Source organism: Scyliorhinus torazame, chromosome 11 (genome assembly GCF_047496885.1).
Source record: "Scyliorhinus torazame isolate Kashiwa2021f chromosome 11, sScyTor2.1, whole genome shotgun sequence".
NCBI classification, from domain to species: domain Eukaryota; kingdom Metazoa; phylum Chordata; class Chondrichthyes; order Carcharhiniformes; family Scyliorhinidae; genus Scyliorhinus; species Scyliorhinus torazame.
The window spans coordinates 19,045,174-19,060,525 of NC_092717.1; the positions used below are offsets into that span (position 1 = coordinate 19,045,174).

The following is a 15,352-nucleotide window of genomic DNA, read 5'->3' on the forward strand; positions in this document are numbered from 1 at the left end:
CATCACAGCTATATGTGTTTTCACTTGAATGGTTTTCACAAACCTAAGTACTTCAAATTGCACTTTGAGTGCACTTAATTGTTCAAAGCAACATTTTAAAACTGAACAATTCCATGCTAACCTTAAAAGGTGCTTATCCCAATTAAAAATTAAATAGTGAAGATATTTTGTTCGATTTTCATTTTAGGCAATTAATATGTTCATAGAACACAAATATATACCCATATTTCCTACTGTTTCCAATCTCTCCAAGTTGGGAAACAAAATAGTGGAATTTGGGGGGGGGTTTGCTCTGCAGTCTAACAGCAAAAGAGATTGGGTGGGATTTGCCGTGCAACTTGCTGGGTGTTTCCCAGCGGCAGGAGGCGGCCCGCCATTGGCCAGCAGCGGGATCGTCTGTTCCAGCCATTCTGAACGGGATTTCTGTTGAATGCATCCCTCGCCAGACTGAAACATGTGGAAGGGGTATCCCAGCGCTGTGAACGGCCGGAAAGTTTCGGCCATGGTGCCGATTGCAGATTTAGCCAAGTAATGCTATTTTCAAGCTAGTTTGCTATATGAGAAAATAGTACTGTGATTTCTAAATACAAATGATCTAGTTCTACAGATGCTGTTAATTATTTGCAATTAATGTCAGGGATTTGTATAAAAGTTAATGAGATTTTCTATATCTTGTCTATCTCCCTGTCTTTGTACTCTCCTAGCAGCTACAACTGATAATTCTTTCTCTTCAAGATACCATTGCCTAATTTGATCTAAGCTGCTTGACTCTACAAGCTCCCTTGCTGACCAATTCCCCAAAAACACCTTCTCCTTGGTGTAGGAATGCTTTATCAGCTTCTACTGTGTCATCTTGTGCTACTATCCTATGTCTAATCACATGCCCTAGACTGATGCCTGATTCCTGTGAACTTTAGTAATTTAAATAACATCTTGAATCTATAAAGCACCTTTTCACATGATAAAATGTTCAGTAGAGACACTGAGCCAAACAAAGATAGAGGGGTTTCAGAGTTGCCTAAAACTTGGGTTAAGTAACCACTTTTACGGCGAGCCTTAATGAAGGCGAAAGAGGTAAAGAAGAAGAAAAAGGGGTTCAGGTAGGAATTCATGAATCGTGGATGGTTGTAGGGCTGGAGGAGGTTCTAGAGATGCGGATTGTAGCAATGTAGGATTATAAATACCTTTTTGAAGTTGAGGGAGCCAGGTGTTTGTATAGATAAATGATAATTGGGGCGATGGATAAGTGGAACTTGGAGGATAGAACACAGGCTTCATAGTTTTAAATTAAGTAAGTTTATGGAAAATGGGACATTAAGGAGGCTGGTCAGAAGAACATTGGAGTAATCGAGTTTGAAGCTAACAAATGCATGCCGAAGCATTTTGGTGGTGACATAAAAATGATGAGTGAAACTGTATTTAATAAAGCACGTTTCACAAAATAAGGCCCTGCAAACAACAATAGAATTAAATGTTGGCCAGAACACCAGACAATCATGTCTGCTCTACAAAGCTTACATCAATTTATCCAGAGATCGGGGCAGCACGGTGGCACAATGGTTAGCACTGCTGCCTCACAGCGCCAAGGTCCCAGGTTCGATCCCGGCTCTGGGTCACTGTCTGTGTGTAATTTGCACATTCTCCCCGTGTTTTCGTGGGTTTCGTCCCCACAACCCAAAGATGTGCAGGGTAGGTGGATTGGTGACTAAAATTGCCCCTTAATTGGAAAAAATGAATTGGGTACTCTAAATTTATATTTTAAAAATTAAAACAATTCTTCCAGAGATCAATTGCAGCGTTCCATATTCTGTAATTTTACCTTGATGTCAATCTTGCCTGAAGGTTTTTAAAGTTCTGAAAGAAAAAGTAGATGCAATGATCTGTGGATGAAAAGTTTTGGTCTTGCACTGTCATTTAGATCAGTATTAAGCAGAATGCAGTAGTTTGTTTTTAAAAGGAAGCCCAAGTATCTCTCTTTACTCTCCTTCCTTTCTCTCTCTCGCTCTCTCTTCCTTTCTCCCAACCCGGCAACTGGCAGGTGTTTTTTCTTTGGAACTGCCATTGTATATCTGTAATCATTTGTTAATCTGTTTGCTTCCTATAACCAGGAAAACGCTACAATATTATAGATGTGTCTGCTGCACTTTGTATGAGCTTTGGGCTGATTTGGTTCACATTGGCTGATAGCACAGTGACGCCAAATTTTCATCTGACAGGTAAGGCATGTAATTTCAGTCCTGTTGGCCATTTTTATGATATTTCGGAATATCTAGTTTCACTTTTGGGTAGCTGTGTAATAACTTGATGGTTAACAGCTGGGAGGTTTGTGCACTTAAGGGGTCCGATTTATTGCATTTTATGTTTAAACTGGCATCTTCGGAGCTTAGCAATATTTGCAGAATGTCTTGAATTCCTTTTTACCATCCAATTCTTATTATGTTCATTAATTAGTGACCTTTTGCAGCATCGATTTTTAAACTACTAAGTCAACATTTGTAGTGTTGCACTGAAACTAGCCTGTAATGTATCACCTAAAGGAGCAGATATGCTCACAAACGTTTCATCTTCTGGACAAAGTCGGCGCACAATTATGGCTTTGAATAGCCGTTAACTTGCTTCCAAAACAGTTAACTTGCTTCCAAAACATTTGAATGTTTCAAAAGTGCATAAGTGCATTTTTTTGAAGGGAAAGCAAGTCTATTCAATATTGGCTGTAAACCTCCCTGATAGTTCCTTGGAATTTGAACATTATTTGTATAAACTGCTCTGATATACTCAGTATTAAGTTTCAGGCGGTGAATACACATTAGGTCAACTGCCTGAGGGTTGAAAAGAGTGGTTGACAGTCACTTCAGAGACCAAATTTACTTCTCTAACATATATTTGCTACTATTTTGGTATCACTGACACACAAAATAAAACAGGAGCACCTGCATTTTCACTGACCAGCGGTTTCTTCAGAGGAGTAAAATGCTTTGGCAGCTGCATAATCTGAAGTAAATCCGATTTGCACCGGACAGTTTTGCCTTGAGAAGCAAAATTCTGCCTTCTGAGTACAGTGGTGTGTGATGTTATGAAATAAAACTAGCCAAAGTCAGTTGAAGCAGTAGAAGCTAGAGCAAACTAATATGGTGAACTGCAGTCACTTTGTGGTCAAAGGTCTTACGAATGAGTGGTTTCTGTGCCTCCCTAGACATTGTCTGAAACACCTATTGATCTGTTACTGCCTTCTAATAAACAGCAACCCTCACCTATCCCAACATCTCGTGGATTTTCCCACCCTGGTGTGTCTGCTGGGGGTTAATCTTGTCAAACCTTAGCACATCTTGCTCAAAACACTCGCTGCTATCTATTTGGACACTGCCAACAGTCACTGCTCTTCTTCCTTTTTCCCTTCAGACATCCATTCACTTTTGCAAAACGTTTTTGCTATTCGTTTTATTGTGGACACGTCCATTTGTTGAGGAGGATAGTGCAATACAGGCTGGTAGGCTGGAGGAGGTGGATATTCGGAATGAAGATGTGTTAGAAATTTTGAGAAGCCTGAGGATAGATAAGTCCCCTGGACCTGCTGGGATATATCTTAGGATTCTTTGGGAGGCGAGGGATGGGATAGCAGAGCTATCTTTGATCTTTATGTCCTCACTGTCTACAGGAATAGTGCCAGAAAACTGGAGAGAGGCGAATGTTGTCCCCTTGTTCAAGAAAGGGAATAGGTATAACCCTGGGAATTATAGGCCGGTTAGTCTCACTTCGGTCATAGGTAAATTATTGGAAAGGGTCCTGAGGGATAGGATTATGATCATTTGGAAAGATACAGCTTAATCCAGGATAGTTAGCACGGATTTGTAAGGCGTAAGTCTTGCCTCACAAATTTGATTGTATTCTTTGAGGAGGTAACTAAGTACATAGATGAAGGTAGAGCAGTTGACTTCGTATACATGGATTTTAGTAAGGCGTTTGATAAGGTGCCCCATGGTCAGCTCATGCAGAAAGTAAGGTGGCATGGCATACAGGGAAATTTGGCCGATTGGATCAGGACCTGGCGATCACATAGAAGCCAGAGAGTGGTGGTGGATGGTAAATTTTCATCCTGGAGCCCAGTCACCAGCGGTGTACCACCGGGATCAATGCTGGGTCCTCTGCTATTTGTGATTTTTATCAATGACTTGAATGATGGCATTGAAGAACAAAGAAATGTACAGCACAGGAACAGGCCCTTCGGCCCTCCAAGCCCGTGCCGACCATGCTGCCCGACTAAACTACAATCTTCTACACTTCCTGGGTCCGTATCCCTCTATTCCCATCCTATTCATGTATTTGTCAAGTTGCGCCATAAATGTCACTATCGTCCCTGCTTCCAACACCACCTCCGGTAGCGAGTTCCAGGCACCCACTACCCTCTGTGTAAAAAAAACTTGCCTCGTACATCTACTCTAAACCTTGCCCCTCTCACCTTAAACCTATGCCCCCTAGTAACTGACCCCTCTACCCTGGGAAAAAGCCTCTGACTATCCACTCTGTCAATGCCCCTCATAATTTTGTAGACCTCTATCAGGTCGCCCCTCAACCTCCGTCGTTCCAGTGAGAACAAACCGATTTTATTCAACCGCTCCTCATAGCTAATGCCCTCCATACCAGGCAACATTCTGCTAAATCTCTTCTGCACCATCTCTAAAGCCTCCACATCCTTCTGGTAGTGTGGCGACCAGAATTGATCACTATACTCCAAGTGTGGCCTAACTAAGGTTCTTTACAGCTGCAACATGACTTGCCAATTCTTATACTCAGTGCCCCGGCCAATGAAGGCAAGCATGCCGTATGCCTTCTTGACTACCTTCGCCACCTGTGCTGCCCCTTTCAGTGACCTGTGGACCTGTACTCCTAGATCTCTCTGACTTTCAATACTCTTGAGGGTTCTACCATTCACTGTATATTCCCTACCTGTATTAGACCTTCCAAAATGCATTACCTCACATTTGTCCGTATTAAACTCCATCTGCCATCTCTCCGCTCAAGCCTCCAAACAATCTAAATCCTGCTGTATCCTCTGAAAGTCCTCATCGCTATCCGCAATTCCACTAATCTTTGTGTCGTCTGCAAACGTACTAATCAGACCAGTTACATTTTCCTCCAAATCATTTATATATACTACAAACAGCAAAGGTCCCAGCACTGATCCCTGCGGAACACCACTGGTCACAACCCTCCAATTAGAAAAGCATCCTTCCATTGCTACTCTCTGCCTTCTATGACCTAGCCAGTTCTGTATCCACCTTGCCAGCTCACCCCTGATCCCGTGTGACTTCACCTTTTGTACTAGTCTACCATGATGGACCTTGTCAAAGGCCTTACTGAAGTCCATATAGACAACATCCACTGCCCTACCTGCATCAATCATCTTTGTGACCTCCTCGAAAAACTCTATCAAGTTAGTGAGACACGACCTCCCCTTCACAAAACCATGCTGCCTCTCACTAATACGTCCATTTGCTTCCAAATGGGAGTAGATCCTGTCTCGAAGAATTCTCTCCAGTAATTTCCCTACCACTGAAGTAAGGCTCACTGGCCTGTAGTTCCCGGGATTATCCTTGCTACCCTTCTTAAACAGAGGAACAACATTGGCTATTCTCCAGTCCTCCGGGACATCACCTGAAGACAGTGAGGATCCAAAGATTTCTGTCAAGGCCTCAGCAATTTCCTCTCCAGCCTCCTTCTGTATTCTGGGGTAGATCCCATCAGGCCCTGGGGACTTATCTACCTTAATATTTTTTAAGCCGCCCAACACCTCGTCTTTTTTGATCTCAATGTGACCCAGGCTATCTACACACCCTTCTCCAGACTCAACATCTACCAATTCCTTCTCTTTGGTGAATACTGATGCAAAGTATTCATTTAGTACCTCGCCCATTTCCTCTGGCTCCACACATAGATTCCCTTGCCTATTCTTCAGTGGGCCAACCCTTTCCCTGGCTACCCTCTTGCTTTTTATGTACGTGTAAAAAGCCTTGGGATTTTCCTGAACCCTATTTGCTAATTACTTTTCGTGACCCCTTCTAGCCCTCCTGACTCCTTGCTTAAGTTCCTTCCTACTTTCCTTATATTCCACGCAGGCTTCGTCTGTTCCCAGCCTTTTAGCCCTGACAAATGCCTCCTTTTTCTTTTTGACGAGGCCTACAATATCTCTCGTTATCCAAGGTTCCCGAAAATTGCCGTATTTATCCTTCTTCCTCACAGGAACATGCCGGTCCTGAATTCCTTTCAACTGACACTTGAAAGCCTCCCACATGTCAGATGTTGATTTGCCCTCAAACGTCCGCCCCCAATCTAGGTTCTTCAGTTCCCGCCTAATATTGTTATAATTAGCCTTCCCCCAATTTAGCACATTCACCCTAGGACCACTCTTATCCTTGTCCACCAGCACTTTAAAACTTACTGAATTGTGGTCACCGTTCCTGAAATGCTCCCCTACTGAAACTTCTACCACCTGGCCGGGCTCATTCCCCAATACCAGGTACAGTACCGCCCCTTCCCTAGTTGGACTGTCTACATATTGTTTTAAGAAGCCCTCCTTGGATGCTCCTTACAAACTCTGCCCCGTCTAAGCCCCTGGCACTAAGTGAGTCCCAGTCAATATTGGGGAAGTTGAAGTCTCCCATCACTTGTTATTTTTACTCTTTTCCAAAATCTGTCTACCTATCTGCTCCTCTATCTCCCACTGGCTGTTGGGAGGCCTGTAGTAAACCCCCAACATTGTGACTGCACCCTTCTTATTCCTGATCTCTACCATATAGCCTCACTGCCCTCTGAGGTGTCCTCCCGTAGCACAGCTATGATATCCTCCCTAACCAGTAGCGCAACTCCGCCACCCCTTTTACATCCCCCTCTATCCCGCCTGAAACATCTAAATCCTGGAACGTTTAGCTGCCAATCCTGCCCTTCCCTCAACCAGGTCTCTGTAATGGCACAACATCATAGTTCCAAGTACTAATCCAAGCTCTAAGTTCATCTGCCTTACCCGTAATACTTCTTACATTAAAACATATGCACTTCAGGCCACCAGACCCGCTGTGTTCAGCAACTTCTCCCTGTCTGCTCTGCCTCAGAGCCACACTGTCCCTATTCCCTAGTTCTCCCTCAATGCTCTCACCTTCTGACCTATTGCTCCCGTGCCCACCCCCCTGTCATACTAGTTTAAACCCTTCCATGTGACACTAGCAAACCTCGCGGCCAGGATATTTATGCCTCTCCAGTTTAGATGCAACCCGTCCTTATATAGGTCACACCTGCCCCGGAAGAGCTCCCAGTGGTCCAGATAACGGAAACCCTCTCTCCTACAACAGCTGTTTAGCCACGTGTTTAGCTGCTCTATCTTCCTATTTCTAGCCTCACTGACACGTGGCACAGGGAGTAATCCCGAGATTACAACTCTAGAGGTCATGTCTTTTAACTTTCTGCCTAGCTCCCTGAACTCCTGCTGCAGGACCTCATGCCCCTTCCTGCCTATGTCATTAGTACCAATATGTACAATGACCTCTGCCTGTTTGCCCTCCCCCTTCAGGATGCCCTCTACCCGTTCGGAGACATCCTGGACCCTGGCACCAGGGTGGCAACATACCATCCTGGAGTCTCTTTCACGTCCACAGAAGCACCTATCTGTGCCCCTGACTATAGAGTCCCCTATTACTATTGCTCTTCTGCGCTTTGACCCTCCCTTCTGAACATCAGAGCCAGCCGTAGTGCCACTGCTCTGGCTGCTGCTGTTTTCCCCTGATAGGCTATCCTCCCCCCAACAGTATCCAAAGGGGTATACCTGTTCGAGAGGGGGACAACCACAGGGGTTTCCTGCACTGACTGCCTGCCCTTTCTGGTGTCACCCATTTCTCTGCCTGCACCTTAGGTGTGACCACATTTATATGACTGCTATCTATGACGCTTTCCGCCACCTGCACGCTCCTAAGTGCATCCAATTGCCGATCCAACCGAACCATGCGGGTCTGTGAGGAGCTCCAGTTGGGTGCACTTTCTGCAGATGAAGCCATCCGGGACGCTGGAAGCCTCCCGGACCTGCCACATCTCACAGTCAGAGCACTGCACCCCTCTAACTGACATTGCGTCAATTAATTAGTAAATGAAAGTTAAAAGTTTTTTTTAAAAATTTAAAATGTTTTTAAAGTAAATTTGCTAATGGCACCAAGATTGGTGGAGTAGTGGATAATGTGAAGGGCTGTTGTAGGCTGCAAAGAGACATTGATAGGATGCAGAGCTGGGCTGAAAAGTGGCTGGTGGAGTTTAACCTTGATAAGTGTGAGGTGATTCATTTTGGTAGGACAAATTTGAATGCGGATTACAGGGTTAACGGCGGGGTTCTGAAGAATGTGGAGGAGCAGAGAGATCTCTGAGTTCATGTCCATAGATCTCTGAAAGTTGCCACCCAAGTGGATAGAGCCTTGAAGAAAGCCTATAGTGTGTTAGCATTTATTAACAGGGGGATTGAGTTTAAGAGCCATGAGGTTATGCTGCAACTGTACAAGACCTTGGTTAGACCACATTTGGAGTATTGTGTGCAGTTCTGGTCACCTCATTATAGGAAGAATGTGGAAGCATTGGAAAGGGTGCAAAGGAGATTTACCAGGTTGCTGCCTGGATTGGGGGGTAGATCTTATGAGGAAAGGTTGAGGGAGCTAGGGCTTTTCTCATTGGAGCGAAGGAGGATGAGGTGACTTAATTGAGGTGTATAAGCTGATGAGAGGGATAGATAGCGTGGACGTTCAGTGACTTTTTCCTCGGGTGGATGTAGCTGTTACAAGGGGGCATAACTATAAAGTTCATGGTGGAAGATATAGGAGGGATGTCAGAGGTAGGTTCTTTACTCAGAAAGTGGTTGGGGCGTGGAACGCACTCCCAGCTATGGTAGTGGAGTCGGACACTTTTGGAACTTTCAAGCAGTTATTGGATAGGCATATGGAGTGCACTGGAATGATTGGGAGTAGGTTGATTTGATCTTAGTTTCAGACTAGTTTGGCACAACACCAAGGGCCGAAGGGCCTGTACTGTGCTGTACAGTTCTATGTTCTATTAACATCGTGGCTCTGACCTGTACAGGTATTTGGCTCATCCTACCCTGCCTCTTACTGAAGCTTCCAGCCTAAGCTTCACACTACCTATCCTGCCCAAACCATCATGGAGTGGTATGACCTTTATCACATTGGTCTCTTTACCCCAACTCGGTGCCAGTCTACGTTTCTCCCCAAGATATACAGCACCTTTTATTTTGTCTCTGCATTGAGAACTCCTCATCCTCTAACTTTAATCTTCCCCTTAACTTGCTTTGCTTTCTTCTAATTCCATTTTCATCTTGTTCTCCTCCAACCTCTCCCAGTATATAAATGCTCTTTGCATATTCATATTCATGGTCAGTCCCTCAGCCTGGAAATCTCTCATGGCTGTTCTCTTCCCAGAATCGCTATCACTATCTTGAATCTCTCCTACCCACATGATCCTGCCCCTTTCCAACCCCATTATCAGTCCACACCTGGGGGAAAAAAACTTAAATTTTATTATACTTCTGCAACTGTTGACATGCTAAGCTACCCTATTGCCTCCATCTATGAACCTATTCCAAGTAAAATCTTAATCGGTTAATCCTCATGGTGTACAGCAACCCTCGCTCAATGCCTTCACTCCATGAAGTTGAGCTCATTAGGCACACAACTGGCTTGGCCATCCATTACCGGATCTAGTTGAATCACACCCATTGTTGTGCCTCACCCTCTATTAAATCTACCTACTGCTCCAAGATCTTCCCAGAGATCAGAAGTAACTCCTGGTCTCTTTACTTGAGCATCAGCAGTTTCTTTAATTCCGTCACCCTGTCCTCTCACTTTCAACAAGTGTGAGGAAACTCATGTCTTTTTGTTGTCAGTAAAGTTGAAACCGTTTAATAGCTTCTGCTGCTCTCCCTTCTTTCCTTCGCTCTCACCCTGCGCCTTTCACTGAATGTTTCAATGGACCCACTTTCTGTTCCCTTGACCCTATTTCCACAAAACTCTTCCTGCTTTTCTTATGACTGGCATTCTTAGATAGTGTACAATAACCGAAAATGCAGGTTATGCAGAATCTACAGAGGGAAGAAATAGAATTCCCATTCCAGGTTAATGACCTTCCATCAGAATGGATTATATGTAATTATATTCTTGACTTTGTTCGTAAACTGCTAAATTTGTGAACGTATCTGTTCATTAAGTGATACACTTACATGCTAGTTTCAGGGCAACTCTACAAATGTTTTACTATTGTAAACTGTTGTCTCTCCTCGAGTAGTTAGCTCTCCCTTTTTAAAATTGTCATCACCAAACAGTTCTTCAAACAAATTCATGTTTGACCCTCCTGCCCTTGAAAGCTGCCACCCCATTTTCATTCTTTTTGCTCCACTGCTGCTGGCTACGACTTCAGCAAACACGCCCTGAAGCTCTCATCCCACCAGACCCCCTTCCCAGACATCTCCACTCTTTTAAGGCCCTCTTTAAACCTGGAGAAGTGGGTTTATAGTCACTTCCCTAAATATCTCCTCCTTGGGCTTAGCTTCCAATTTTGTCAGATTGTTGCTCCTGAGTAGAGATTTAAGCTGCACTTCTACTTTAAAGGCACTACATGAATATGTGCTGTTCTAAGAATTTGCTATCTATAAATGGGGTGCTTGTTTCAATATTATGTCATGTATATTATTTTGAAAACAATTGTTTTTGAAAACCTATTTGCTGCTCCCTGTCCACATCTACCTCGCCACCACTGATGCCAACATTGCTTTCATTATTGACACAGTTGAGCTGACCAAATATTAAATATAAAATACTTTACTAAATAAGTTCAAAGTTGAATGAATATTGCAGTTTTTTTCATTATGTGGCAGTAATTAAATGTTGGCCGTCTTGATAATTACATGTCTCAGCTGAAGGATTTTCATTTTGGCAGAGATGAGAGGTTAATGCTTGTTTGCATCATTGTCAACGAAAGTATGTGCAGCTTAATTACAAAGGGGTTTTTTTTTTGCTAAGAAGGAAGAATTACAAGAACAAATATCTGAAGTGTTGTTTTATTAACTGAAATTATAGCAGCACGTCATGTTTGACCAAAATGGATGATTGTGATTTTCTTGTGCTTAACGGTTAGTTTGTAAACTTCCTGTTCTCTAGGACTAGCACTTATCTCGATGGCACTTTGCGCCGATGCAGCTATTGGAAATGTACAGGAGAAAGCTATGAAACTGCATAATGGTTCAAATTCAGAAATGGTAAGTGACTGGATTCCCTACCTGCTTGGCCCAGTTATTTCAGTATCTATTGAAAGCACGACAGTGTAGACCAAATTCAAATTAATGGCAAATAAATGCCCAAAAATCAGAAGTCCCATTCTCGAAGACAGCATTTCCAATTTCTGTGGGGGAGTTTCACATATACTCGGTTTACAGAGGCAGCTGACCATTTAAATCATCGACTACCTCCACTGAAGTGAGATTTTGATAGGCCTCCACTGAAGTGAGATTTTGATAGGCCAAGAGTGTGAAACCCAATGTATGCAGTTAAGAACGGGTCTGAACCAGGCGGATTGGTTTGACTAGCCTTTTGGTTGAGAAAACACTCCGGTTTTCACTCCAGCGTCGACACTTAGACTCCCGATGGGAGAATTGCGCCCCTTATATCTATATCCCTCATAATTTTATACACCTCAATCAGGTTTTCTCTGAGCCATCTCTGCTCCATGGAAATCCAGTCCAGCCTCTCGTGATAACTGAAAGGCTCCAGCCCAGACAACATCATGGTGAATCTCCTCTGCACCTTCTCCAGGGCAATCAGTTCCTTCCTGTAGTGTGGTGACCAGAACTGCACACAGTACTCCATCTGGGGCCTAACCAGCGTTTTATACAGCTCCAACATAACCCCCTTGCTCTTACATTCAATGCCTCAGTTAATACAGGCAAGTCCCATAAGCCGCCTTAACCACCTTATCTACCTGTCCTGCTATCTTCAGAGATTTGTGGACATGCACACCAATGTCCCTTTGATCTTCTGTACTTCCTGGGGTCCGACCATTCATTGTATATTCCCTTGCCTTGTTAGTCCTCCCAGAATCTATTACCTCACACTTTCCATGGTTAAATTTCATTTGCCAATCTTCTGCCCGACTAACCAGCCCATCTTTTATTATCCTGTAATCCAAGGCCTTGCTCCTCACTATTTACCCCACCACTAATTTTTGTGTCATCTGCGAACCTACTTATCTTGCATTAATGATCTGGATATGAATGTATATTACAAACAGCAAGGGACTCAGCGCCGATCCCTGCAGAACCCCTCTGGACACGAGCTTCCAGTCACAAAAGCAACCTTCAGCCATTACCCTCTGCCTTCTACCCCAAAGCCAGTTTTGGATCCAGTTTGCTAACTTGCCCTGAATCCCATGGGCTCTTACCTTCTTCATCAGCCTCCCATGTGGGACCTTGTCAAAATCCTTACTAAAATCCATGTAGACTAAATCAACCACACTGCCCTCACATACCTACTCACCACCTCAAAAAATTCAATCAAATTTGTAAGCTATGATTTCCCTTTGACAAACCCATGCTGACTATCCTTGATTAATCCATGCCTCTCCAAGTGGAAATTAATTATGTCCCTCAGAATTCTTTCCAATAGTTTCCCTACCACAGAAGTTAGACTCACTGGCTTGTAATTTCCTGGTTTATCCCTATATCCCTTCTTGAATAACGACACCAGATTAGCTGTCCTCCAGTGCTGTGGCACCTCTCCTGTGGCCAGAGAAGTATTGACATTTTTTTGTCAGAGCATCTGCAATCTCTTCCCTTGCCTCCCACAGCATTTATCCACCTTCAGACCTTTCAGTTTCCCCAGAACCTTATCCTTAGTGATAATCACTGCAACTCACCTCTGCCCCCTAATTCTCCTGGAGCTCTGGCATTCCACTGGTGTTTTCCACCGTGAAGACTGATGTAAAATAACTATTCAGTTCCTCTGCCATTTCTTTGTTTCCTATTATTACTTCTCCAACCACATTTTCCAGTGGTCCAATGTCTATTTTTGCCTCTCTCTCAACTTTTATATATTGAAAAAAACTCTTCCTATCTTCCTTTATATTGCTAGCTAGCTTGCACTCATATTTCATTTTTTCCCCCCTTATTGCTTTTTTAGTTGTCCTCTGCTCGCTTTTAAAGGCTTCCCAATCCTTTGGCTTTCCACTAATCCTCTACGCTTTGTATGCTATTTCTTTTGCTTTTATGCTGTCCTTGACTTCCCTCGTCAGCCCTTGAAGCCTTGTCCTCCCCTTAGCATGCTTCCTCCTCCTTGGGATGAATTTCTGTTGTGCTTCCATAATAACCCCCAAAAACTCCTTGCTTTGCTGTTCCACTGTCTTCCCTGTTAGGCTTCTTTTCCAATCAACTGGCCAGCTCCTCCCTCATTTCTTTGTAGTTACCCTTATTTAATTGTAATACCGTTACATATGATTACAGCTTCTCCCTCTCAAACTGCAGGGTAAATTATATCATATTATGGTCACTGCTCCCTAAGGGTTCCTTCACCTTAAAGCTCCCTAATCAAGTCTGCCTCATTACACATCACCAAATCCAGAATTGCCTGTTCCCCAGTAGGCTCTGTCACAAGCTGCTCCAAAATAAATCTCTTTGAAATTCCACAAATTATTTTTCTTGGGATCCACTACCAACCTGATTTTCCCAGTCTGCTTGCATATTGAAGTCTCCCATGATTATTGTAACTTTTTACATATCTTTTCTATCTCCTGATTTATTTTCTTCCCCACAATCCTGACTACTGCTGGGGGCTTGTACATGACTCCCATCAGGGTCTTTTTACCTTTGCGATTCCTCAACTCTACCCATAGAGATTCTATGCCTTCTGATCCTATATCGCTCCTTGCTATCGATTTTTGCAAGGGCTGGGATCTAAATATCCAAGGATATATGTCCTATCGAAAGGACAGGAGATGGGCAGAGAGGGCGAGGTTGTATTGTTAGTAAGAAATGATAATTGGCTGACTGGCACTAGGCAAGAGGTAATACTGGATTTGGTGATTTGTAATGAGGCAGACTTGATTAGGGAACTTAAAGTGAAGGAACCCTTAGGGAGCAGTGACCACAACATGTTAGAATTCACCTTGCAGTTTGAGAGGGAGAAGCTGGAATCAGATGTAACAGTTTTACAATTTAATAAAGATAACTACAAAGACATGAGGGAGGAGCTGGCCAGAGTTGATTGGAAGGGAAGCCTAGCAGGGAAGTCAGTTGAACAGCAATGGTGGGTTTTTGGATTATTTGGGAGGCACAACAGAAATTCATCCCAAGGAGAGGACAGGGCAACCTTGGCTGATAAGGAAAGTTAAGGACAGCATAAAAACAAAGGAAAAAGCATATAATGTAGTTAGGATTAGTGGGAAGCCAGAGGACTGGGAAGCCTTTTAAAAGCAAGCAGAGGACAACTAAAAAAACAATAAGGGGGGAGAAGATGAAGTATGAATGTAAGCCAGCTAGTAATATAAAAGAAGATAGGAAGAGTTTGTTTTTCAATATATAAAAGGTAAGAGAGAGGCAAGAATAGACATTGGACCACTGGAAAATAAAGCTGGAGAAGTAGTAATAGGGAACAGTGAAATGGCAGAGGAACTGAATAGGAACTTTGCATCAGTCTTCACAGTGGAAGACACCAGTGGCATACCAGAACTTCAAGAGAGTCGGGAGGCAGAGGCGAGTGTAGTGGCCATCACTAACGAAAAGGTGCTGGGGAAACTGAAAGGTCTGAAGGTGGATAAATCAACCGGATCGGATGTACTACACCCCCAGTGTTCTGAAGGAGGTAGCTGAGGAGATTGTGGAGGTATTGGTGGTGATCCTTCGGGAATCACTAGAGGCAGGGAGGGTCCCAGAGGATTGTAAAATGGTTAATGTAACACCCCTGTTTATGAAGGGAGGGAGGCAGGTTAACCTGACATCGGTTGGTGGGAAGATTTTAGAGCCTATTATTAAGGATGAAATTGTGGAGTACTTAGAAGGACATGGTAAAATAGGACTGAGTCAGCACAGATTCGTCAAGGGAAGGTAATGCCTGACAATCTGTTAGAATTCTTTGAAGCAGTAACGAGGAAGTTAGACAAAGGAGACCCAGTGGACGTGATCTATTTGGATTTCCAGAAGGCCTTTGACAAGATACTGTACAGGAGACTGCTAAACAAAATAAGATCCCATGGTGTTAGGGGCAAGGTATTGGCATGGATAGAGGATTGGCTGACTGGCAGAAGGCAGAGAATGGCGATAAAGGGGTCC

The 15,352-nt window shown here is 43.6% G+C and overlaps 1 protein-coding gene across 2 annotated transcripts in view; it reads left to right on the forward strand.

Moving 5' to 3' along the window:
• The window catches only part of slc35b3 (solute carrier family 35 member B3), a 43,755-nt gene that overhangs the window by 13,401 nt on the left and 15,002 nt on the right, over positions 1–15,352 (forward strand). For both annotated transcript variants that reach the window (XM_072466999.1, XM_072467000.1), the window contains exons 5-6: positions 2,109–2,216; positions 11,196–11,293. In XM_072466999.1, the coding sequence (XP_072323100.1) occupies positions 2,109–2,216; positions 11,196–11,293 (206 nt within the window). The remainder of the gene's footprint in view (positions 1–2,108; positions 2,217–11,195; positions 11,294–15,352) is intronic.